Here is a 26285-nt window from a genome sequence, read left to right as displayed (position 1 = left end):
TTGGACGGTTGTTCACTCTCACACAGACAGACGACACAGAGAATCAGATAAGTTTCGTTTCCACAGAAGAGAGTTTGTGGAGGGGAGGGACTTCCTGGTTCTGCCAGAGGGGTGGGGTTAGAGGGAGAGAGAGGGAGAGAGGGAGAGAGAGAGATAGAGAGCGAGAGAGAGAGAGAGAGAGAGAGAGAGAGAGAGAGAGAGAGAGAGAGAGAGAGAGAGAGAGAGAGAGAGAGAGAGAGAACTGTACACAATGTTAATAGAGACAAAGATTTGTGTTCCTAGGTTAGGGCCCTTAATATGGAATACATTAAATAGAGTGGTTAGAATATATGAAGGGTAACAGTTTCTATGAAGTACATATGTATAATGCTCTTAATGAATTGTGTAATGCCTTAAACTTACGTGCTATGACAGCGTCCATAATAACTAATATGTTGTTGTAAAACTGTACAATGTCTTATAGATAATTAGCTACAATGGGGGAGGGGGGACTTGAAATGGATACAATGTACTGTAGCTGAAATGAATACCGTATGTATTGACTGATCATTGAGAATGATGTAACACTTTACATTACAGTGTGTTTATTGGTGTGTAATTATTCCTGTTAGTACAGTGGTGTAAAAGTACTGTGATGCCTCATTCTTACACTGTACTAGCAGCAGTAACCCTAGCCAGTAATAAGGCTACTGTAATGGAAAGTGTTACAGGAAATATAAAGGAAGGATTTATACATGTCATCTATGATATACTCTATGTAATGATATGTCTATGTCTTCTAGATGGTGTTCTATACTGTATGTAATGATATGTCTATGTCTTCTATATGGTGTTCTATACTGTATGTAATGATATGTATATGTCTTCTATATGGTGTTCTATACTGTATGTAATGATATGTCTATGTCTTCTAGATGGTGTTCTATACTCTATGTAATGATATGTCTATGTCTTCTATATGGTGTTCTATACTGTATGTAATGATATGTCTATGTCTTCTAGATGGTGTTCTATACTGTATGTAATGATATGTCTATGTCTTCTATATGGTGTTCTATACTGTATGTAATGATATGTCTATGTCTTCTATATGGTGTTCTATACTGTATGTAATGATATGTCTGTCTTCTACATGGTGTTCTATACTGTATGTAATGATATGTCTATGTCTTCTAGATGGTGTTCTATACTCTATGTAATGATATGTCTGTCTTCTACATGGTGTTCTATACTGTATGTAATGATATGTATATGTCTTCTAGATGGTGTTCTATACTGTATGTAATGATATGTCTATGTCTTCTAGATGGTGTTCTATACTGTATGTAATGATATGTCTATGTCTTCTAGGTGGTGTTCTATACTGTATGTAATGATATGTCTATGTCTTCTAGGTGGTGTTCTATACTCTATGTAATGATATGTCTATGTCTTCTAGATAGTGTTCTATACTGTATGTAATGATATGTCTATGTCTTCTATATGGTGTTCTATACTGTATGTAATGATATGTCTATGTCTTCTAGATGGTGTTCTATACTGTGTGTAATGATATGTCTATGTCTTCTAGGTGGTGTTCTATACTGTATGTAATGATATGTCTATGTCTTCTAGGTGGTGTTCTATACTCTATGTAATGATATGTCTATGTCTTCTACATGGTGTTCTATACTGTATGTAATGATATGTCTATGTCTTCTAGATGGTGATCTATACTGTATGTAATGATATGTCTATGTCTTCTAGATGGTGTTCTATACTGTATGTAATGATATGTCTATGTCTTCTAGATGGTGTTCTATACTGTATGTAATGATACGTCTATGTCTTCTATATGGTATCTATACTGTATGTAATGATATGTCTATGTCTTCTATATGGTGTTCTATACTGTATGTAATGATACGTCTATGTCTTCTATATGGTGTTCTATACTGTATGTAATGATATGTCTATGTCTTCTAGATGGTGTTCTATACTGTATGTAATGATATGTCTATGTCTTCTATATGGTGTTCTATACTGTATGTAATGATATGTCTATGTCTTCTAGATGGTATTCTATACTGTATGTAATGATATGTCAATGTCTTCTAGATGGTATTCTATACTGTAAGTAATGATATGTCTATGTCTTCTAGATGGTGTTCTATACTGTATGTATTGATATGTCTATGTCTTCTATATGGTGTTCTATACTGTATGAATTCTGAGGATTTAAAATATGAATCTATAATCATGCTTCCCTTTCAATGTCAATGTGTATTTGTAACATTCTAACCCTGTTTACAATAGTGCTTTGATGAAGAAGCTTTCTCCAAAACGTGTCAGCAAGTAATATCACTGAAGGGAATTAATCTGCCGTCCTGCACCTTATTTTACAAACAGTGAGCACGAGAGGGTGGTGACCTGGGGGATCTGAGGTACTGGAATGCATAAAAATATATACATATCCTTTATAATAAAGCATTGCATTCATATCATCACATTTGCGTAGTGGCATAGAGCAGTAGAGTAGAGGCACTTCCAGAAGTTGGACACATGGGGGACATTTTTAGTAGCATAATGGCAGAGAAAATGTTGGCCTTTTAGAAACGCATTTTATGCAATTCTATGTCATTTTACATGACGAGACTTTGGTAGAGTATTTGTTAATACCACACAAATGATCGAAATGGCAGGCTACACTGACAAACTGAGAATCAGAGATCAATAAAAACGACCTTGTCTTGAATCCATCAATAGCCTAGGCCTAGGTGTGTGGAGACACATATTGTAGGCTACAATATGAGGAGGAAATTATAGTCCTAAAAATGCTTTCCAGTTTCACTGACTCACCCAATGATGCACAGCTCCCTCACTGGTGATGGCCAATGCACTTGTGCCAAAAGCCTATCTCTCTCTCTCTTTTGTAAAACAATATTTGGAAGTTGATCAAATATTCTGGTGGCCTACAGCATAGAGTCTAAATAAATGATGAAGTGCAACGCTTGAGAGATGAGAGTTCAGGCTCCTGTCTATCAGAGCAGAGAGGGAGAGAGATCATAGAAAGTGAATCTCATTCTAGTTACATTTGAAGTCGGAAGTTTACATACACCTTAGCCAAATACATTTAAACTCAGTTTATCAGAGCAGAGAGGGAGAGAGATCATAGAGAGTGAATGTCATTGTCACGACTTCGGCCGATGCTGCCTCTCCTCCTTGTTCGGTCAGGCTTCGGCGTTCGTCGTCACCGGCTTACTAACCACTGCTGCCCCAATCATCATCACAATTGTCTTGTCTTGTCAATCACACACACTTGGTTCCTATCCCCTAATTAGTCAGTGTATAAGTGTTCCCTCTACCCCCTTGTCCTTGTGGACGGATTGTTAATGGTGAGAGTAGTGTAGCTCGGTGGAGCTACTCATAACATTGTGTTGCCAGGGTAGATTTCCCCCCTGTGCCTATGTATTATTGGATTCCGTTACAGTGTATTTGCCAGGGATGTTAGTTTGCCCTGTGCCTGTTTCGTTGATCGCTATTGGAGCGCATTTGTGTGTCAACAAAGGAATAAATTCTGTATTCTGTGATTACCCTCCTGCGCCTGACTCCTTCCACCACACTCATCACAGTCATTCTAGTTATGTGAGAGATACAGGCGTGCTTCTCACACAGCCACCGTCACGCGTCGGCCACGCGTTTGTCTCCAACATATACTATGCCCACATACTCTAGTGTAGCTGTGGGGCTTACAAGTCTGAATTTCTTACAGCCTAATTTTCAAGACATCAATGTACAGCAACATTTTTAGGTGTCACTGCAGAACACCCTCCATATGCATATGAACACATACTCAGAGGTGGGGCTTACAAGACTCACATTTCATATACTCAGAGGTGGGGCTTACAAGACTCACATTTCAGCGGTGGGGCTTACAAGACTCACATTTCATATACTTTAAGACATCACTGTAGGACAAACATATCACAATCATTTGATTTGATATCAGAATATACTTCAAATAAAATAAATCAATGTAGGCTACAGCAGAACACATATTATAGTATATAGGCCTCCTGCCTATCTGATAATATGAAGAGCATATTCAGATTAACTTCACAGTACAGAACAAGTTTGTAAAGTTTTCCAGAACCTTCCACAACACGGCCATTTCCTGGTGCATCTTCTCCTCCCTATCTCTTGTTTTGCTCCTGGTGTCTGTGACACGTCTGGGTCCTTTAGCAATCCATGACCTCACATAGGGGACTGGGTTGAATTTGGTCAGGGGTGGGCCAACAAGGTTCAGAAAGAGTAGCCCTGATATGGTGGAAGTATGCAGAGAGGCGCGGTTTGAGGTGCAAATCAGATTCATTTGAGAAAATCCCTGCTGGCCTTCTGCACTGGAGATGGGGATGGTGCTGACCTCCATCAACATCTCTTTAAGTCCATCTGGAGATGGGGATGGTGCTGACCTCCATCAACATCTCTTTAAGTCCATCTGGAGATGAGGATGGTGCTGACCACCATCAACATCTCTTTAAGTCCATCTGCAGATGGGGGTGGTGCTGACCTCCATCAACATCTCTTTAAGTCCATCTGGAGATGGGGATGGTGCTGACCTCCATCAACATCTCTTTAAGTCCATCTGGAAAGTCTCCTTTATCATTACCATCAGTGTCCCTGTACTGCCTGTAGGCCCGTATGACCGTATGTGGACTGCCAATGCCAAACCTCTGGCAGAGAGATTCTATCACTGTTTCTCCATACAGTGCTCCTGCATCCTCTGGCCAGTATTGAGCATAAAGCACCTTCAGCTCCTCTATGAACTGGCTGTATCCTGTATTGTCCACTGGTGACTGCCCTGTGTGCAGTAATAACACCCTCACTTCCCTTTTTGCTTGGTCTTGAACTGAGCCTCCGTCCAAATTGCACCCCCCGTGCACTTCGTCGGTGGATGGACATATGTAGAAATAAGAGAGCAGGTCTGAAATCAGTGGGGAAGGATTAGGATGATTGCACAGAAGGATCTCCGCACTTTTACATGATGGTTTTTCTGGGAGCCTGGAGAAATAACAAGGAGGCAACTTGATTTAACTCTGATCGCTTTTTTAAATGTTTACAGTGCAAACAGTAAACAAATTGTATAAATAATGCGTGAGGTACCGGAGCCGGGCAAATAGGTGCTGGAACAAATGAGGTCAAATCTGAGAGGTGCCAGATCCGGCACTGGAACCCAGGTCTGGAGTGTATGACGTTGGTGTATTGGTACTGAATATACCAGAGATGGAGACAAGACTGATTGGAACAGAACCAGTGAGACCCAGACCAAGACTCAACCACTAGAGACCTCTAGACCCATGTGTCCAACCTGTAAGGAGACCTAGACCAGTTTAAATGTGTCTCACCTGTAAGGAGACCAAGACCAGTTTAAATGTGTCTCACCTGTAAGGAGACCTAGACCAGTTTAAATGTGTCTCACCTGTAAGGAGACCAAGACCAGTTTAAATGTGTCCAACCTGTAAGGAGACCTAGACCAGTTTAAATGTGTCTCACCTGTAAGGAGACCAAGACCAGTTTAAATGTGGACAAATGAGCCCCAGAGTGTGAACATAAATGCTAGTGTGATGATGATGCTGTCAGTACAGCATAGTGTGGTGAGTTTCAGAGTTGGTCATTAGTCCTCATAGGGGATGGTTTCATTCTATGGAGTAGCAGTGGTCTTCATGACATTGTGCATGTTTTAGATCAAATCCATTGCAGTCAACTGCACAGACTCACTAATCTACAAATCCATTTGCATCTTAAATAATGACTCACTATGGGGGCTTTCACACTAAATTGGTTTGGAGCTGGGGGGTTTCGAACTAGTTTGGACTGGTGTGAACACTATACGCACTCGGGAGCACACCAAACAATGCACCTAGGTTGGCTCAAAAGGAGTGGTCTCATTCCGTTTCCATTCATACCCCTTGGTGCTGTAGTACCGTGGTGTGATTTGCTGCAGGTGTCAACGCAGTCCGGACCAAACACAGGAAAAGATCCAAGCATACAGTATTATTGGTTGTTTGAAATGTGAGCATTTGATCAAATGCACGCATTATAATATCTTGATATCTCTGAAACATGTTGTGAATAGCAGTACATTTATGAGCGCATCTGTAAGGGGCTTAATACAGTTGTATTCCAGACACTAGGTGGCAGCCCACGGGGAATAAAGAAGAAAAGTTTAAGTGGACTGGGGGAGAGGAAGAAAGACTAACAACAAATGCTGTTACAGTATCTCACAAAAGTGAGTACACCCATCACATTTTTGTAAATATTTGAGTATATCTTTTCATGTGACAACACTGAAGAAACGACACTTTGCTACAATGTAAAGTATTGAGTGTACAGCTTGTATAACAATGTACATTTGCTGTCCCCTCAAAATAACACAACACACAGCCATTAATGTCTAAACCGCTGGCAACAAAAGTGAGTACACCCCTATGTGAAAATGTCAAAATTGGGCCCAATTAGCCATTTTCCCTCCCCGGTGTCATGTGACTCGTTAGTGTTACAAGGTCTCAGGTGTGAATGGGGAGCAGGTGTGTTATATTTGGTGTCATCGCTCTCACACTCCCTCATACTGGTCACTGGAAGTTCAACGTGGCACCTCATGGCAAAGAACTCTCAGAGGATCTGAAAAAAAGAATTGTTGCTCTACATAAAGATGGCCTGGGCTATAAGAAGATTGCCAAGACCCTGAAACTGAGCTGCAGCACGGTGGCCAAGACCATACAGCGGTTTAACAGGACAGGTTCCACTCAGAACAGGCCTCGCCATGGTCGACCAAAGAAGTTGAGTGCACGTGCTCAGCATCATATCCATAGGTTTTCTTTGGGAAATAGACAAAGAGTGCTGCCAGCATTGCTGCAGATTGAAGGGGTGGGGGCAGCCTGTCAATGCTCAGACCATACGCCGCACACTGCATCAAATTGGTCTGCATGGCTGTCGTCCCAGAAGGAAGCCTCTTCTAAAGATGATGCAAAAGAAAGCCCACAAACAGTTTGCTGAAGACCAGCAGACTAAGGACATGGATTACTGGAACCATGTCCTGTGGTCTGATGAGACCAAGATAAACTTATTTGGTTCAGATGGTGTCAAGCATGTGTGGCGGCAACCAGGTGAGGAGTACAAAGACAAGTGTGTCTAGCCTACAGTCAAGCATGGTGGTGGGAGTGTCATGGTCTGGGGCTGCATGAGTGCTGCCGGCACTGGGCAGCTACAGTTCATTGAGGGAACCATGAATGCCAACATGTACTATGACATACTGAAGCAGAGCATGATCCCCTCCCTTCGGAGACTGGGCCGCAGGGCAGTATTCCAACATGATAACTACCCCAAACACACCTCCAAGACGACCACTGCCTTGCTAAAGAAGCTGAGGGTAAAGGTGATGGACTGGCCAAGCATGTCTCCAGACCTAAACCCTATTGAGCATCTGTGGGGCATCCTCAAACGGAAGGTGGAGGAGTGCAAGGTCTCTAACATCCACCAGCTCCGTGATGTCATCATGGAGGAGTGGAAGAGGACTCCAGTGGCAACCTGTGAAGCTCTGGTGAACTACATGCCCAAGAGGGTTAAGGCAGTGCTGGAAAATGATGGTGGCCACACAAAATATTGACACTTTGGGCCCAATTTGGACATTTTCACTTAGCGGTGTACTCACTTTTGTTGCCAGCGGTTTAGACATTAATGGCTGTGTGTTGTGTTATTTTGAGGGGACAGCAAATGTACACTGTTATACAAGCTGTACACTCAATACTTTACATTGTAGCAAAGTGTCATTTCTTCAGTGTTGTCACATGAAAAGATGTACTAAAATATTTACAAAAATGTGAGGGGTGTACTCACTTTTGTGAGATACTGTACATCGTACTGACATTATGAAAATTAAAGTAAACAGTACCTTTCGCGTTGGAGTTTATAGAGAAAGAAAAACTAACAAAAATGTAGAGCCATAGTAAAGCCCAATATGGACTATCAATACAGGTACTGTATGTAGAACCATAGTAAAGCCCAGTATGGACTATCAATACAGGTACTGTATGTAGAACCATAGTAAAGCCCAGTATGGACTATCAATACAGGTACTGTATGTAGAACCATAGTAAAGCCCAGTATGGACTATCAATACAGGTACTGTATGTAGAGCCATAGTAAAGCCCAGTATGGACTATCAATACAGGTACTGTATGTAGAACCATAGTAAAGTCCAATATGGACTATCAATACAGGTACTGTATGTAGAACCATTGTAAAGCCCAGTATGGACTATCAATACAGGTACTGTATGTAGAACCATAGTAAAGCCCAGTATGGACCATCAATACAGGTACTGTATGTAGAACCATAGTAAAGCCCAGTATGGACTATCAATACAGGTACTGTATGTAGAACCATAGTAAAGCCCAGTATGGACTGTCAATACAGGTACTGTATGTAGAACCATAGTAAAGCCCAGTATGGACTATCAATACAGGTACTGTATGTAGAACCATAGTAAAGCCCAGTATGGACTATCAATACAGGTACTGTATGTAGAACCATAGTAAAGCCCAGTATGGACTATCAATACAGGTACTGTATGTAGAACCATAGTAAAGCCCAGTATGGACTATCAATACAGGTACTCTATGTAGAACCATAGTAAAGCCCAGTATGGACTATCAATACAGGTACTGTATGTAGAACCATAGTAAAGCCCAGTATGGACTACCAATACAGCTACTGTATGTAGAACCATAGTAAAGCCCAGTATGGACCATCAATACAGGTACTGTTTGTAGAACCATAGTAAAGCCCAGTATGGACTATCAATACAGGTACTGTATGTAGAACCATAGTAAAGCCCAGTATGGACAATCAATACAGGTACTGTATGTAGAACCATAGTAAAGCCCAGTATGGACTATCAATACAGGTACTGTATGTAGAACAATAGTAAAGCCCAGTATGGACTATCAATACAGGTACTGTATGTAGAACCATAGTAAAGCCCAGTATGGACTATCAATACAGGTACTGTATGTAGAGCCATAGTAAAGCCCAGTATGGACTATCAATACAGGTACTGTATGAAGAACCATAGTAAAGCCCAGTATGGACTACCAATACAGGCACTGAAAGGTGTTGAGTAGAGAGAGCGAGAGAGCGAGAGCGAGAGGAGAGAGAGAGAGAGAGAGAGAGAGAGAGAGAGAGAGAGAGAGAGAGAGAGAGAGACGGGACATCAGGTAAAGTTCTGGAGATGAGGGAATATGTGTGCAGAAAGAAACCCTGTTAAAACCCAGTATGGACTATCAATACAAGTGACCATTTAGAATGTGACCCAGTTCAATGGGTCTTAACAGAACTGGGGGATGTCAGCCATGAAGTTGTCTAAACACAACTGGAATATAATTTGTTTCTGATTCATTGTTAATGGATTTTCCATTAGGAACACAGGGGGAAAACTTAACACAACAACACACAACCAATAAAAACAAAGGGGGAGGAAGCCACTAAAGTCATTACCATATTGTCATTTTCTAACGACAGGGAGAAAACATGTAAAATCTAGAAGACTACTTTAGATCTGGTCAAAAGAAGCCTAGTGCACTACGTAGGGAACAGGGAGAGATTTGGGACAGAGACAGTAACTCCTGTATGGAAATCTTCATTCTAATGACAGTGAGCAAATCTCCAATCTCCACCCTATTCCTATGTAGTGCACTACTTTAGATCTGGTCAGAAGTAGCCTAGTGCACTACGTAGGGACAGGGTGTCATTTGGGCCAGAGTCAGTAACTCCCTGGGTATGAATTGTCTCTCTATCTTATCTGTCTTCTATATGAGGTTCTCCTCTCCTCCTCTCTTCTCTCCTCTATTCACTCTATTCTATCATCCACACCACATGCCAGCTTCAACACAATCCATTTACAAGTTAAAGACACACCTTGGAATAAATAGCAAAGGAAAACTACTACTAGATGGATTTTTTATTACCCATCACCATGAATCATATTTAATAACTGAACAGTAGCAGACCTAACTTCATCTGTTCCTGACTCTGGGTAGTGGATTAAAAAGACCATCAATCTCCAATGATATTAAAGTACAATTCTGAACATTACTGATATACTGAGTTGCAAGTCAAGATATCTGCTGGGTTTTTATTGTTTGGTTAATAGCACCACCTGCTGGACAGGTTTAATGTTGCTTGACGGAGCAGGATGTGAGAATAAAAGATGCCAAATTTAGGGCCGGTTTCCCGGACATCTCCATTGAACATGCTTTTTAGTCTAGGACTAGGCTTCATCTGTGTCCGGGAAACCGGCCCATATAGTTCAATTAGCAAGTAAGTAACACTACCTGTTCCATGATACTGAGGAAAATTACATTGAGACAGAGAACCAATTGAGAAAACATTTCAATGGTTCTGAATGACAACCAACATACATTAACAGCATACATCATGATTAATGTAAATGTATAAGATTAAAACGTTGCACTTACAAATAATATGAATGCATTGAATTGTAATTCACAACATCTTCTGAAGATCAAATCAGTCAAATCATTGTACATAAAAACAGAGCAGAATGAATCATCACATCTGGGGACCGTCACCATCAGCATGACTAGTATCTATGTGGACCCTACTACAGTTTAACCAGCTCAGCTATAGACTACACCAGCATGACTAGTATCTATGTGGACCCTACTACAGTTTAACCAGCTCAGCTATAGACTACACCAGTATGAATAGTATCTATGTGGACCCTACTACAGTTTAACCAGCTCAGCTATAGACTACACCAGCATGACTAGTATCTATGTGGACCCTACTACAGTTTAACCAGCTCAGCTATAGACTACACCAGCATGACTAGTATCTATGTAGACCCTACTACAGTTTAACCAGCTCAGCTATAGACTACTCCAGCATGACAAATATCTATGTGGACCCTACTACAGTTTAACCAGCTCAGCAGTACCATAGAGATTAATCCCAGGATAGAGGGGCTGAGTGAATGTGGTCTGGACTCTGTGGAGGAGGGTCATTGTGTCAGAGACACTGTAGAAGGACAGAGTACCTGCCTTGTGATCCAGGTCCACTCCTACTCTGGAGGACAGAGGGCCTGATACTTTAGTCACAACACTATTGTGTCTGAACCAATAACCACCTCTATAGTACTGTAAACTCCAGGACTTGTCACTGTGTCCAAATCTACCATCTGTCCCTGTTCTGCTGATGTCTTTATATGAGACTGCTGTAACACACCACCCACTCCACTCCACCTCCCAGTAACAGCGTCCAGACAGACCCTCTCTACACAGAACCATACTGTATTTGGTGAATCTGTCTGGATGATCAGGATTTGGTTGGACTTGGTCTGTATAGGTCACCTTTCTGTTCCCTTCAGACAGAGAGAGGAGTGTGCCTGCTGTGTTTGGGTCCAGTGTGAGGTGACAGGAATCTGGGAGAAGAGCAGAGCAGAGACCAATGAGGGGAGTTAGAACAATAAGTGAAGTCATATACTGTATCTACCCTGTCTTTGATTAGAGCACAGCAGAGATCAAATCAGAGAAATATGAGGAGTCAGATAGATACCCAGTCTTTGATTAGATCTACTATAGCTATATATTTCTAGAGGGATTGTTAGGAGTGTCAGTAAAAAGAGACTGTTAGTTACTTCAGAATAAAGAGACTCACATTGTAAGAACTGTTCTCTGGTCTTGGGCTCTGGAGGCAGTACAACATCCACTATATTCACTACAGACACACAAACACATTCACAGAGAGAGGGAATGTTATCATCATACCATATTCCACATGTATATGACTAGTAGGGAACTTTCAATGGTCTAAAGTTGATGTTCTTATTATTTTCAACACACCTGTAGTGGAGATCTTGGTCCATTCTCCTTTAAGGACGTCTTCTAGTTTCTCTCTCAGTTCAGACACTGTCTTACTCACATCTCCAAAGTACTGAAGAGGACGGACAACGATGCTGGGTAAGTCTGAAGATACACTGGTACTGGAGAGAGACTGATAACTCTGGAGGGAGAGAGAGAGAGAGAGGGAGAGAGAGAGAGAGAGAGAGAGAGAGAGAGAGAGAGTGAGAGGGAGCAGTTTTAATTTCATATCACATGTATCAAGGCAGTTGAGTTACCCGGAGGAAATGGATGTGATCCTCTGTGTGTGAGAGCTGCTCCAGCTCAGTGCTTCTCTTCCTTAGCTCAGCTATCTCCTGCTCCAGTTGCTCCAGGAGTCCTTCAGCTTGACTCACTTGAGCCTTCTCTTGGGCTCTGATCAGCTCCTTCACCTCAGAGCGCCTTCTCTCAATGGAGCGGATCAGCTCAGTAAAGATCTTATCACTGTCCTCCACTGCTGCCTGTGCAGAGCGCTGTTAAGAGAGAGAGAGAGAGAGAGAGAGAGCCTTGTCTTACTTTAATGAGCCATCCTCATTACACTAACACCCCCACCCCTAAAAGCACATTGCGTGCCACCACAACCTCCACACAATCACATTATCCAGTACCCAACACCACAGTACAATACACCAACCAGCACCACATTCCAACCGTCCATCCAACCCCTCTTCTCCAGCCGTACAGACAGCCCCCCTGAGCCCCCATACCTCCTGAAACATCTCCACACTGTTGATAATTTTGTACAACTCAAACTCAACCCTAAGGCGTCAACAGTAATGGCATTACCCTGGCATCACAGAAAAAACATGATGAACAGTCTGTCATTGCAGAAAACGGACACCATGCTCTCAGCCCCCACAACCCCCTGCCACTGATGCCCCTTCACTCCCACTAAGCTCAGAGTGTTAAAAGTCAGTAAGTCCTCCAGACTCTCCTGCCAGTCCCCAGTCTCTGCTGTCATTTGCAGTGGTGGAAACGGTGGTGGCCCCTCCTCAGGCTGCTCCAGCCCTCAGTACTGCAGCATAGAAATCAGAGACCCCTGCTGTATTGAGTCTCTCCGGCCGCATGGTCTCTCCTATCATTGCTACGCAGACGACACACAATTAATTTTCAGTTTTCCCCCTTCTGATAACCAGGTGGCGAATCACATCTCTGCATGTCTGGCAGACATATCAGTGTGGATGTCGGATCACCACCTCAAGCTGAACCTCGGCAAGACGGAGCTGCTCTTCCTCCCAGGGAAGGACTGCCCGCTCCATGATCTCGCCATCACGGTTGACAACTCCATTGTGTCCTCCTCCCAGAGTGCAAAGAACCTTGGCGTGACCCTGGACAACACCCTGTCATTCTCTGCTAACATCAAAGCGGTGACCCGATCCTGCAGGTTCATGCTTTACAACATTCGCAGAGTACGACCCTACCTTACACAGAAAGCGGCACAGGTCCTAATCCAGGCACTTGTCATCTCCCGTCTGGATTACTGCAACTCGCTGTTGGCTTGGCTCCCTGCCTGTGCCATTAAACCCCTACAACTTATCCAGAATGCCGCAGCCCGTCTGGTGTTCAACCTTCCCAAGTTCTCTCATGTCACTCCGCTCCTCCGCACACTCCACTGGCTTCCAGTTTAAGCTCGCATCTACTACAAAACCATGGTGCTTGCCTACGGAGCTGTGAGGGGAACGGCACCTCCTTACCTTCAGGCTCTGATCAGACCCTACACCCAAACGAGGGCACTACGTTCATCCACCTCTGGCCTGCTAGCCCCCCTACCTCTACGGAAGCACAGTACCCGCTCAGCCCAGTCAAAGCTATTCGCTGCTCTGGCACCCCAATGGTGGAACAAGCTCCCCCACGACGCCAGGACAGCGGAGTCAATGACCACCTTCCGGAGACACTTGAAACCCCACCTCTTTAAGGAATACCTGCAATAGTATAATAGTTATCCTTCTACCCCCCCTTTACTACCACTGTCTTTTGTCTAAACTAACACCTGACTTATTTCACCTGCTAGCACTGACTTGTTTAAAGAAATGTACTTATTGTGATCGAGATGTAGTTGTCCCACTGGCTATCCTAAGTTGAATGCACCAATTTGTAAGTCGCTCTGGATAATAGCGTCTGCTAAATTACTTAAATGTTAAATGTTCATGAAGAGCTGCTGATCCAGCCCCAAACCACCATCCCTCCTCAACAGAGCACATGCTGGTTCCCTCCAGCCCACCTCCGTAGGGTACAGTAGCCTCTGCACCGCTTTGAGTCAGAACGATGGAACTGTCCCTGGTGAATGCCCCTCCCTACCCAGACTGGCCTACTGAGCCCTCCCCACACCTTGACCATACATGAAGCCCCAGCGTACAACATTTGAACACAGGCCACAAAATTCTCCCCACAACCAAAACTACACATTGAACAGATATTCATGGTCCACCCTATCAAAGGCTTTCACCTGATTATGAACAGATTGTCTGTTTGAGCGTCCTGGTCCACAGTACGTTTGGTCCTTGTGTACAATAGAGTCCATGTGGGACTTCAGTCTGTTAACGAGGACCTTGGTAAAGACCTTATAGTCCAAACAGAGCAATGCCACAGGCCTCCAGTTCTTTAAGTCGCTCAAATCCCCTTTTTTGGGCAGGAGAGTCAAAGCCTCCCGTCTACAGTTTAGCAGCAGCTCTCCCACCCCGATGCACTCACACAACACACGTCCTGTCCAATAATTTCCCAGAACTTTTTATAATAATCCACAAGAAGACCGTCTGAGAGACAGCAGCTGAGAGTTTGTGTAAGGCCAGGGAAATGTCTATTTGATTTATCTGTGACAGAGAGAGTTTGGAAAGGTCTGTGAGCAGAACCTGAGAAAACCCAGGATAATAATAATAATAATATGCCATTTAGCAGACGCTTTTATCCAAAGCGACTTACAGTCATGTACATACATTTTTACATATGGGTGGTCCCGGGGATCGAACCCACTACCCTGGCATTACAAGCGCCATGCTCTACCAATTGGGCTACAGAGGACCACAGAGTTATGCCCTCTATAAATCAGAGTACAACTCCACAGCCTCATCTCCTCACAACAGAAGTTACCCACCCATCAAGATCCCTCATCTCCCCACAACAGAAGTTACCCACCCATCAGGCTCCCTCATCTCCCCCACAACAGAAGTTACCCACCCATCAGGCTCCCTCATCTCCCCACAACAGAAGTTACCCACCCATCAGGCTCCCTCATCTCCCCACAACAGAAGTTACCCACCCATCAGGCTCCCTCATCTCCCCACAACAGAAGTTACCCACCCATCAGGCTCCCTCATCTCCCCCACAACAGAAGTTACCCACCCATCAGGCTCCCTCATCTCCCCACAACAGAAGTTACCCACCCATCAGGCTCCCTCATCTCCCCACAACAGAAGTTACCCACCCATCAGGCTCCCTCATCTCCCCACAACAGAAGTTACCCACCCATCAGGCTCCCTCATCTCCCCCACAACAGAAGCCCAGAAACCGCCCATTAGACAAAAGTAAAAAAATGGATTTTTTTGGTTTCCCCACTCTGTTTTTCCAACCCCTCTGGTGAAACAGAGAACTGAGACCTGTACTATAATATAATATAATGTGCCATTTTGCAGACGCTTTTATCCAAAGCGACTTACAGTCATGCATGCATATATATATATATATTTTTTGTGTATGGGTGGTCCCGGGGATCGAACCCACTACCCTGGCGTTACAAGCGCCGTGCTCTACCAGCTGAGCTACAGAGGACCAGGTGCAGACACATTTATGAAAGCAAAGACAAGGTCATTATTTGGGCTCTAAACACTAACAACCTACCCTTACACACCTATTTTGCTACCCTTGCACTAAGATTTCTGCCATGGCATTTAAATGTTTTTGGTTTACATATTCCCCCAGTCTTTGCCGCCGTTCATGTTAAGGAAGTCTAACCGTGAAATCTCCATAAGAGGTCGGAGGGAAATCACCACAATCAGAAACCAGTAGAGAAGCCCATAAAGCCGCCATGTCAGAAAAAAACATCAATTTAAGCAGATTCTGAAGACATGCCCTTAAGAACCAATGACCCATTTTCTCAGCCTATACCGCTTCCTGGGTGAGAGGACACTAAACCCCTCATTCTTCATCACGTGTTGTACTGACCTTACAAACCTTCCAGGATCAATCAAATAAGACTCCAGCAGAACCTTCTTTTCCCCTTTAGTCTCCATCAGGAACCTAGAAAGTTCTCTCACCGTATATACTGGGCCCTCAGCCTGACTGGCTGTCAGCTCTGGATCCAATGAGCCGTCTGAAAACAAGACGCCTTGTCCTCCGCTCCCGCAGACTCACCTCCCCCCTCTTCCTCTTCCTCCTCCTCCATTGGCACGGTACCATCCTCCTCCTCCCCAGTCTCTGCCCCCCTGCACTTCCCCCCTGATCAGTGCCTCTTCCCCAATGACAGGCAATATTTCCTGGGATGAGCCCACCAAGCCTTCGCCCACCGGAGTCTCTGTTACTACAGAAACCTGCCTCAGCTCATGTAGCCCAGCTGCAACCCTCCCCCACCACTGCTTTCTCCACGGCCTGCGCACCACCAGCTTGGCCATGCACTACTACCGTGTAGATCAGTTGGTAGAGCATGGCGCTTTGCAACACCAGGGTTGTGGGTTCGTTTCCCATGGGGGACAGTATGAAAATGTATGCACTCACTAACTGTAAGTCGCTCTGGATAAGAGCATCTGCTAAATGACTAAAATGTAAAAAATGTACTCTCCTCCCTCCTGGTACCCCTGCCATTTATTTTGCAATTCTGAGTAATCACTAATTTAGTAAGGTTTAGTAAGGAAAAACACTTTATTCAGTACTACTGCAGTTGCTTAATAATTCCAATAGATGGCAGCATAAGACCATGAATGACATTTCAGAAGATTAGTTTAGTTCTCTCCCTGGATACACCACCACTCCCCCTCATATGAAAACTCCTCCTGCCTGAGCTTTTTACTGTCCCTTTCCACACTGCTAACGCAAGAGGAAGGACTGAAAACACATTACTGTGAAGTAATATAATGATGATTCATGTTTATTATTACCTGTTTTTATGGTCATGTTTTGAAATTATACTTAATTACTATAATGATTATCAATAAGCTTAAACATTAATTCAGTCACCTCTGGTCGACAAAAACGTATTTTCCTAGTACATTAATTGTCAAATTCATCAACCAGCATCGAGCACTCTGCATTCTCACGCAAGCGAGGGGCATGTTGAGGTAAACATGCTAACCGCGACGGTTGCATTATGTAATTTATTGGTGGGCTGGAAGATGCAGTGTTTTTTCTTTTCTATTCAGAGGCTATTTACTCCCAAAATGAGATAATTTTATGTAGAAGGTTTTTATAATGCATGTTTACTAGGGTTGAGGTTAGCGCATCTGAGTAGGGATTATTTGGGTTCAATACCTGTCCTACCTATCAATCATATTGCTGCTTGTAGCCTATAACTGATGATCCCCACACTAGAAACACCGAAAACTATCTGTGCTAGCAAACCCCTGTGTTCCACCCCTCCCTGTGTAACCTTGAAGTTTGTTAAGAAACAAACACTTGTCTACGAAAAGAGACATGTTTTAAGCGGTTCCGCTTGGCACCCAGCCGAGAGCACACGAAAACCACTTGCAAATTTACCAAAACTAACCAACTACTTGCGGTCTGTTCGATACGTAATAAACGGAGGCAGATTAGCCACCACAACTCTTATCGAAAGAGCGCGAAATCTGCACCAACACACCCCTCACAAAAATCCCACTCACAACAAGACAAACCTTTTTCATTAACACAACCACCCCTTGTTCATTCTGGATGCAGAGTGCAGATGTTCTGCTCCAACCTGTTCGCCGACCATGAGCAAAACTTCCTCCACACCTTTCTCCGGACGCACCCGGCGACAGCGTTTCTTCTCCACTCGGTTGAGGCCATCACGCCGCCCTAACAAACTACCCCTACTCCCCCCTCAACTCTAAACGATAAACAGTGGAAAACAATAAACAAACCCTCCACCATGAGAAAATAAATCCAGAAAATACGCAAGAACCAAAAGAAAAAAATATAGTAGCCCTCCTCACGAACCACAAATCTCTCACACAAACAACTTCTTCTTCTATGATATAATGGCGGTCCACAAACCAACTTTAAAGGTGCATGCCACCACCTACTGTGCTGGAGTGTGTAGTCAATCACGGTTTCCAACATTTCTAAATCCTCCTACCTAACTCAGTACTTCTGAGAAAATAAAGAAGAGCCCTACTAACTTCTAATAGACCCTCCCCCATCCCCAAAATCCCTTCCAAACCCCCCCAACCCCGTCCAACCTCAATGACCCTACACTTCAATCTTTCCGTCTCTTCAACATACTTACAACAATATAACAACACATGCTCCACCGTTTCATCGACCGTACCCCCCAGACACAAACCATTCCCATGCTTGCCAACCAGATGTAATGACGAGTTCAATGTACAATGTCCTAAGCGCATTCGAGTAAACACTACCTCTTCCTTCCTAATCTGACCTTTGAATCTTGGTCCATCGACCTTTCTGTAAAACTGTAAACTATTCATATAAATGCCGGCCCTTGTGCTCAGAGTACCATCTCTTCTGCCACACATCTATCAAAATGGCTCTGATCTTACATTTGGCCTCACCTCTACCCAGTGGAACATTAATATCAATGATATCTAGTTTCAAAGCTCTTTTAGCTAACTGGTCTACAATTTCATTCCCTTCCACACCCGAATGTGCTGGGACCCAGCAGAATCTCATTACTACACCCATTCTCTCAATTCTCCATAATAACATTAATACCTCCAATAGCAGGTCACTCCTATTAGATTTACCAGATGATAAACTATTCAATACAGACAGAGAATCTGAGCATACTATAATTCTAACAGGTTGTCGTCCTCCACCCACTGGAGGGCAACTGTTATCGCCAACAGTTCAACTGAGTATACTGACAGTTCATCTGTTAGTCTTCTACATATCTGCACATCAAATTCAGGAACGTAAACGCCTGCTCCTGTGAGCCCACTATCTGGGTCCTTGGATCCATCTGTGAAAAGCGGTAAAAAAGCATAAAAACTTCTACCAATGTAATTGTCAACCAGTTTCTCAATATCACTGACTTCTGACCAATCTTTCCTTTTCTCTACCAAGGTTAGATCAACAACAGGGTCTGGGAGTAACCATGGAGGAACATCCCCTATCACCACAGAAGGGCCAACCTCCAACTCCCTCAAACCACTCTCATCAGCAAGCTTTCCAACTGTCCAACCAAAACCACTGCCTTGTCTACTAGGATATTCCCAACAGTCATCTAGAACAGTAGCAGTGGGATGCTCAACCTCACAGCCTTTCAACCCAATAAGATAATGACCATTTTTTACGCCGTACATACAAAGGCATCTCACCTGCCTCCACCAGTAAGGCACAAACAGATGTTGATTTAAATGCACCAATACATATCCTTAAAGCTATATACTGGATTCTGTCCAGCTTCTGAAGCCAAGTCTTTACCTCTGTTCCATAAACTGTACACCAGTAATCAATTGTCGTCCTGATCAGAGCTCTATAAATATCCATCAACAATTGTCTGTCAGCACCCTATTCATAACCAGAGACCCACACAACCAACTACCGCGAAAGTTAATGAATGAGAGAGACATGAACATCGTTACAATACTGTACATAGACATAATGTAACGGTTCTTCTTCTTTGGAGTTTAACGGCGGTTGGCATCCAATATGTTGCATTACCGCCCCCAACTGGACTATAATATCAATCTATTATACTTTGTGACACAAAATGGGAAAAGGGGAAATTATAATAATACAAAAAATACCCTTCCAACTAACCCTACACTCACTAAATACCCACTACCCCATTCCACTACTTTGACCCTATCTGCTCCTGCACCATGCCAACGGCCTGGGAGGACAGGAAACCACAACTCAACACACCCTGTAACTCTTCTGAAGTCTAATCTTGTATGCCCAAATAGTTCTCTGCAGCTGCCACCACAACATCTATTTTCTGTGATTTACATTCAATTTCATTCAATTTCTGCTGTACAGTTGATAACCATTGCTATGAACGCTAAGAAGCTAACTTTACTAAAGCATATATCACTCGTTGGCCTATCCCTCTGTGCTGGCACAGATCTACTACTCACAGGGATCCTCTCAGGATCTCTCACCCTTGACCCATCCTCCTCTACTTTCTTCACTGCCTCAGCATACGACACCTTCTGCACTACTCTGACTCTAGCCACCTCAACCTGCCTCTCTCGCACCGGACACTTCCGATCCCCAGCAACATGGGCATCCCAACAGTTGACACACACAACTTTATCCACCGAAACTACACAATCCTCTATCCCATGCCCTCCTGCACACTTCCCACATCTTGGAATCTCCCTCCTACAAACTGCTGCAACATGACCATAAATGTTGCACCTGAAACAGCACAGTGGATTCGGCACAAACTTTATTCACCAGAACAATCCTTTATCCCATTCTCTTCCACACACATAAAACATCTTGGAATTTCTCTCCCACAAACTGCTGCGAAATGACCATAAACGTTGCACCTGAATTTATGGATTTGGCACAAAAGCTCGAATCAAGATAACTGATATATCATAACATGACTTTCTCTGTTAAAGACTCATAACTCAAAAGGACTGACTCCTCTGTTTCACCACGCTCACCACCAGGTCTGCGTTGCACCAAACGGCGGGCATCACAAACACCAGGAAGCTTAAACTTCAATTGCTCCACGTCTACACTTAACGCTACCCCAGAAATCACTCCTTTCAATGGTGTCCTGTTCCTAAGAGCAAAGCAAGAAACAGATCTTGACCCAAGTTGCGTGACACGGAGCGCCCGCTCCCTCTGGTCAGAAGAAACACAAAGAAATATCACAAGTCCACTACAGGTTACCTTCACTGATTCAACTGCACCCACCTCCTTTCCCACCCACCCTGAAACTACAAATGGATCTTCCAAAAGGTATGGATCCACTTTCTCCAAAAATGTAACTCCTACTGGACCAGATTCTTCTTTATCATGTCCATTGATGCCAGGCTCTGGTTCTGAGCTCTTCACCACACCTTCTACCTCACTTAACTCTCCCTGATTCATTTCCATTTCACCTCCAGAACTCAGTCTGGCAAATGGCTCACTCTGTTTGCACTTGAATTATAACATTTGAAATGTCTCTATTACTTTGAAACTTTTGTGAGTGTAATGTTTACTGTTAATTTCTGATCATTGATTTCACTTTCGTTTATTATTTATTTAACCTGCTTTGGTAATGTAACATGTTTCCCATGTCAATAAAGCCCATTTAATTGAATTGAGAGAGAGAGAGAGAGAGAGCTCTGTGTTAATGTATAGCGGACATGAGTCACTCATGGTTACTCATGGTTATGTGATGAGGTAGCCCCACTTGTGACTTTAAAATCAGTGTCGGCCCAGTAGGGAATCTCCTCTTGGTGTAACATAATAATATATAATATGCCATTTAGCAGACGCTTTTATCCAAAGCGACTTACAGTCATGTGTGCACACATTTTTACGTATGGGTGGTCCCGGGGATCGAACCCCCAAGATGTTGGTTTCTCCCGCAGTAGACACGGGTTCATATCCCGTCAGTTACATTAAGCCATGTGTTCTCTGAAAGGGGTCGTGTTCCCAACAGTGGGGTCAGTGGGATTAGATAGGGGCCTCTCTCCCTCTCTCTCTCTCTGACTGGAGGAGAGAAGTGAAATGGTGTGTCTCCTCTGGTCAACAATACTCACCTTGAGAGACTCCACAGCCTGTTGGAGCTCCTTCAGCTCCTTCTCTCTCTCCTGGAATCTCTGCTGGACGTTCTGCTGACTCATCCCCAGCTGCCTCTGTGGAGAATCACTCTTCAATGAGCTATCAAGCTTTATTTGTACAGTAGATCAATAGTATAGTAATGTGACATAGGGCCCATAGAGAGGAAGGTATATAATCTTGAGGAAGACCCTTTACCATATGACATTTTCTATGTTGCTATGTTAATGATTATAGTTTTTATGGTAGACGTACATGTATCAAGGGGTTGAGACTGAACTTTGAACTCCTAAAAGGGCATTCGGAATGATAATAGTGTTTGACTTCAGAAAATGGTGATACATTGGGAGCAAATCCAATATACTCAAGGTTTGTGTTCATATTTGTTCTGCCGTGGATTGATTTCATTTGTATGATCTCATATTCAAACAGCCTTAGTTCCTACTGTAATTATTATTTGTTTATCAGACAGTCACCAACAAGTAGTTCTGGTCTTACCTGTTTCTCAGTCCTCTCTGCTGCAGCTGACACTGTATCATGGCCTTTATGTTCATCCATTGTACACTGATAACAGATACACTGCTGATCGGTACGACAGTAAACCTCCAGCAGTTTGTCATGATGAGAGCAGATCTTCTCCTGTAGTTGTGCGGTGGCTCTGACCAGCTTGTGCTTCTTGAAAGCAGGATATTCATAGTGAGGTTGGAGGTGAGTCTCACAGTAAGAGGCCAGACATGCCAGACAGGACATGAGGGCTTTCTGCTTTCTGGTCCCAGTGCAGAAATCACACGCCACATCTCCAGGTCCAGCATAGCACAGAGCAGGAGGGGGAGCAGCCTGGAGTCCTGTCTTCTTCAGTTTCTCAACCAACTCAGCCAACATGTTATTTTTCCTCAGATTAGGCCTTGGAGTGAAGGTCTCTCTGCACTGAGGACAGCTATAGACCCCTTTCAGAACATCCTGATCCCAGCAGCCCTCAATACAGCTCCTACAGTAACTGTGTCCACAGGGAATAGCCACCGGCTCCTTCAGTAGATCCAGACAGACAGAACAACAGAACTGGTCCTGGTTCAGCAGAACTCCCTGCAAAGCCATTTGGATGGTTGTTCACTCTCACACAGACAGACGACACAGAGACTCAGATCAGTTTCGTTTCCACAGAAGTGAGTTTTTGGGAGGGCGTGGACATTCTGGATCTGCCAGATAGGTGAGGTTAGAGGGAGGGAGGGAGAGAGGGAGGGACAGAGAGAGAACTGCGTTCAACGTAGAGAGGGAGACAAATATTTTAGTTTCTAGGTTAGGGCCCTTCATTTGGAATAAATCTAACAAATATGAGTTGTTAGAATATATAAAGGGTAACAGTTCCTATGAAGTACATATTATAATTATTTTAATAAGCTTCATAATGCCTTATAATACACTTATGTGTTATAACACTGATTATAAGTGTCTATAATAATTCATAAGTGGTTGTAATGGGGGGGTTTGATATTGATACAATATACTGTAGTTTAAATGAAAATTGTATGTATTGACTGATCATTGAGAATGAGGTAATACTTTACATTACAGTGTGGGTATTACTGTTAGGCCTAGGGTCAGGGTTAGAGTTACCACATTCAGCAGTAACCCTAACCCTAGCCATATCTAGGACTAAAAGAGAGAGCGTTTTATAATCAGAGTTCTTTGTATCTCTTCTTAGTCAGACAGAAACCCCCCACATCTTATAGGTGGACGGGGTTATGAACATATCCAATGAATTGTTTCTGCAACCAGATGAAATGAAACTGCCTTTCAGCAGGAAAAGCTCCTCTAATAATCCTAACCATTGCTGGGTGTCTTCAGAGACTGAGGTATAGAGACACACTGTCATTATGTGGTATTGTATAGAGACATAGGTTAATTTAACCATCAGTTGGGTATTTTTTACTCTCATGCTTGGTTGACCTAGCAACTGGGTCTGTTTTAATGTCATGCTTGGTTGACCTAGCAACTGGGTCTGTTTTAATGTCATGCTTGGTTGACCTAGCAACTGGGTCTGTTTTAATGTCATGCTTGGTTTACCTAGCAACTGGGTCTGTTTTAATGTCATGCTTGGTTGACCTAGCAACTGGGTCTGTTTTAATGTCATGCTTGGTTGACCTAGTAACTGGGTCTGTTCTAATGTCATGCTCGGTTGACCTAGCAACTGGGTCTGTTTTAATGTCATGCTTGGTTGACCTAGCAACTGGGTCTGTTTTAATGTCATGCTCGGTTGACCTAGCAACTGGGTCTGTTTTAATGTCATGCTTGGTTGACCTAGCAACTGGGTCTGTTTTAATGTCATCCTTACTGTAGGTTATTTTAAGGTGTTTACATACTGTAAACTCAATTTTTCCTTATTAAATTATTCTATAATATGTAGAGTATTTATTACATATTATAATAAGGTATACCACTGTATCATAGCCCAACAATGAGACATACGTGGACTTTTAGGAAACTCTATAAGCATAATTGAAGCTACAAAATGTCAATGTTCAACCTTAACATGTGCTAACTACGCAACAGACCAGATGAACAGGAATTATATTTACTCTCATGGGTGGCTAAAAATAACTATCTGAAAGCCACACCCCTACTAAACTATGCCTACAGTCTTCTGATCTGACCTGCTGGGTCATATCTCAATAACCAAGCAACAATAACCCAACACCCAGCATCCATAACCCAGCAGTTTTTAAAGAAAACAACCCATCTAAGTGACCCAACGCCTGCAACCCAACATTTGGGTCAACCAAACAACCCAGTATTGTTTAGAGTGTGGGGACAGGTGTAGACACCTTTCAGATCATCCTGATCCCAGCTTTCTTTAATACAGCCCATACAGTAGCTGTGTCCACAGGCAGTAGTCACCGGATCCTTCAGTGGATCCAGACAGACGGAGCAACAGAACAGTTCTAGATTATCAGCCATTTTAGTGCTTTCACCTGAAGGTTGAGCAACAGGGTGTCAAAAATGACTTTCTGTTTCATGGAACTCTACACCAGAGGACAGGGAGGGGCTTCCTCTTGACTGTGTACTCTGTATCTACAGGTTTTTGGGGGATGGAAGTCAAGCTAAGATGACGACTTTGCATACAGCTGTGTCCACAGGGAATAGTAACTGGATCCTTTGGTAGATCCAGACAGCAGAGTGGATATTTTAAAAGGGCCTTTGCAATGTCCATACAACAAACTGCACAGCAGAGAATCAGAGATAACTTTAATTTCTTTGAAAGTCTGAGTGGTGGGGAAGGCCTTTTAGATCTGTTTGGAGACGTTAGTCCTGGATGGATGCACTGAGGTATATGGGGATGGAAGCCATAGTGACGTGTAACCAAATATAAGGTTGTGGTAAAACATTACAACGTTTTAAAGGTTCCATAAATGTACAGTGACCTATTCAGAAGCCACAGTGGTGAATGATGAATATGTCAAATCAAAAGTTTTCTTTCATTTTCAGTCATGTAAAATGATCATAAATTGTAAAGAAACATGTGGATGCAGTGGGGTGCAAATACCTCTGTAGAATTAATTAAGCGAGAAATGGCGGTGGAAACGGCTTTATGCACAAATATTAATATAATAACCATCATATTGAAGTAAACTTGGAGTCACACGATGATATGTGGTGTGGTCCTCCCACTACGACTCAGGAAACCATGCAGTTTATTAAGCTACAGATGAAATAAGTTATGCTGAACTTCACAGGGTGGTGAAAGTGCACGGTGATGAGCTTGATGCTCCTTTCCAATAAATATCGAGGGTCTTTTTGTCCATAATAATGTCATCATGTAGGCAGCCTATCCAGAGTGGGAGTGTTCACTATATAATGCCCCCAAAACATCTGACAAAACCATCGGTAGAGTTGAAAATGTGATGGAAACCCATTTAACAGAACGTTTTTAACCGGTACATGGGAATTTAACTGCAAAAATATATTAGTATTTTCTAAAATATATATTTGTATGTGCATTACGTCATCACGCACAGCCATTTATCTTCAACACGTCAATTTGATGGAAACATCTCTGCTGGTAAAATGACCATGTTTTTATGAAGATTTTACAATGTTCACATGAAAATCTGTCGCCAGTCGAATGGAAACCGATTTTCATGCGAATATTCAAAAATCTGCATAAAAACAATATCCTCATCTATAAACAATATCCCAATAGAATTGAATGGTAAAATACGTATTGAATCATTTTGGAGTCACTTGTATTGTAAATAAGAACATAATATGTTTAAGTGGCTCCAAAATAACACAATACATTATTTACCATTCAATTCTATTGGGCACAACATCATCTGAAACACAACCGAAACACACTGCAAATGCATCCAACAAGAGTCCCAAGCTGTGTAGTCATAGCCTGCTAGGAATATGGGACCAAATACTAAACTTTTGACAAAGTGTAATACACTATAAGTGAATTTGTCCAAATACTTATGA

At 43.0% G+C, this 26285-nt stretch overlaps 1 protein-coding gene across 1 annotated transcript; it reads right to left on the bottom strand.

The window, feature by feature from the left end:
• Positions 1-3936: 3936 nt before the first annotated feature.
• On the bottom strand, positions 3937-22977 carry LOC123483234 (tripartite motif-containing protein 16-like). The gene is made up of 7 exons (XM_045212759.1): positions 22308-22977; positions 21791-21886; positions 12176-12409; positions 11901-12060; positions 11716-11775; positions 11078-11479; positions 3937-3947 (listed from the first exon to the last, which is right to left on the bottom strand). Exons 1-7 carry the CDS (start codon positions 22902-22904, stop codon positions 3937-3939), a joined length of 1560 nt encoding a protein of 519 aa, XP_045068694.1. The 5' UTR covers positions 22905-22977.
• Positions 22978-26285: the final 3308 nt, after the last annotated feature.

The sequence above is a fragment of the Coregonus clupeaformis genome, unplaced genomic scaffold, assembly GCF_020615455.1.
Source record: "Coregonus clupeaformis isolate EN_2021a unplaced genomic scaffold, ASM2061545v1 scaf0048, whole genome shotgun sequence".
NCBI classification, from domain to species: domain Eukaryota; kingdom Metazoa; phylum Chordata; class Actinopteri; order Salmoniformes; family Salmonidae; genus Coregonus; species Coregonus clupeaformis.
The sequence above is the reverse complement of the archived record's forward strand: the minus strand, read 5'-3'. Positions and strand labels throughout refer to the sequence as shown.

Coding starts and splice junctions, on each gene's coding strand:
- LOC123483234 (XM_045212759.1), bottom strand. CDS start 22,904: ATGGCTTTGCAGGGAGTTCTGCTGAACCAGGACCAGTTCTGTTGTTCT. Junction 21,887..22,307: donor CAGAGAGGACTGAGAAACAG/GTAAGACCAGAA, acceptor GATTCTCCACAG/AGGCAGCTGGGGATGAGTCA. Junction 11,776..11,900: donor GACCAAGATCTCCACTACAG/GTGTGTTGAAAA, acceptor GTGTGTCTGTAG/TGAATATAGTGGATGTTGTA.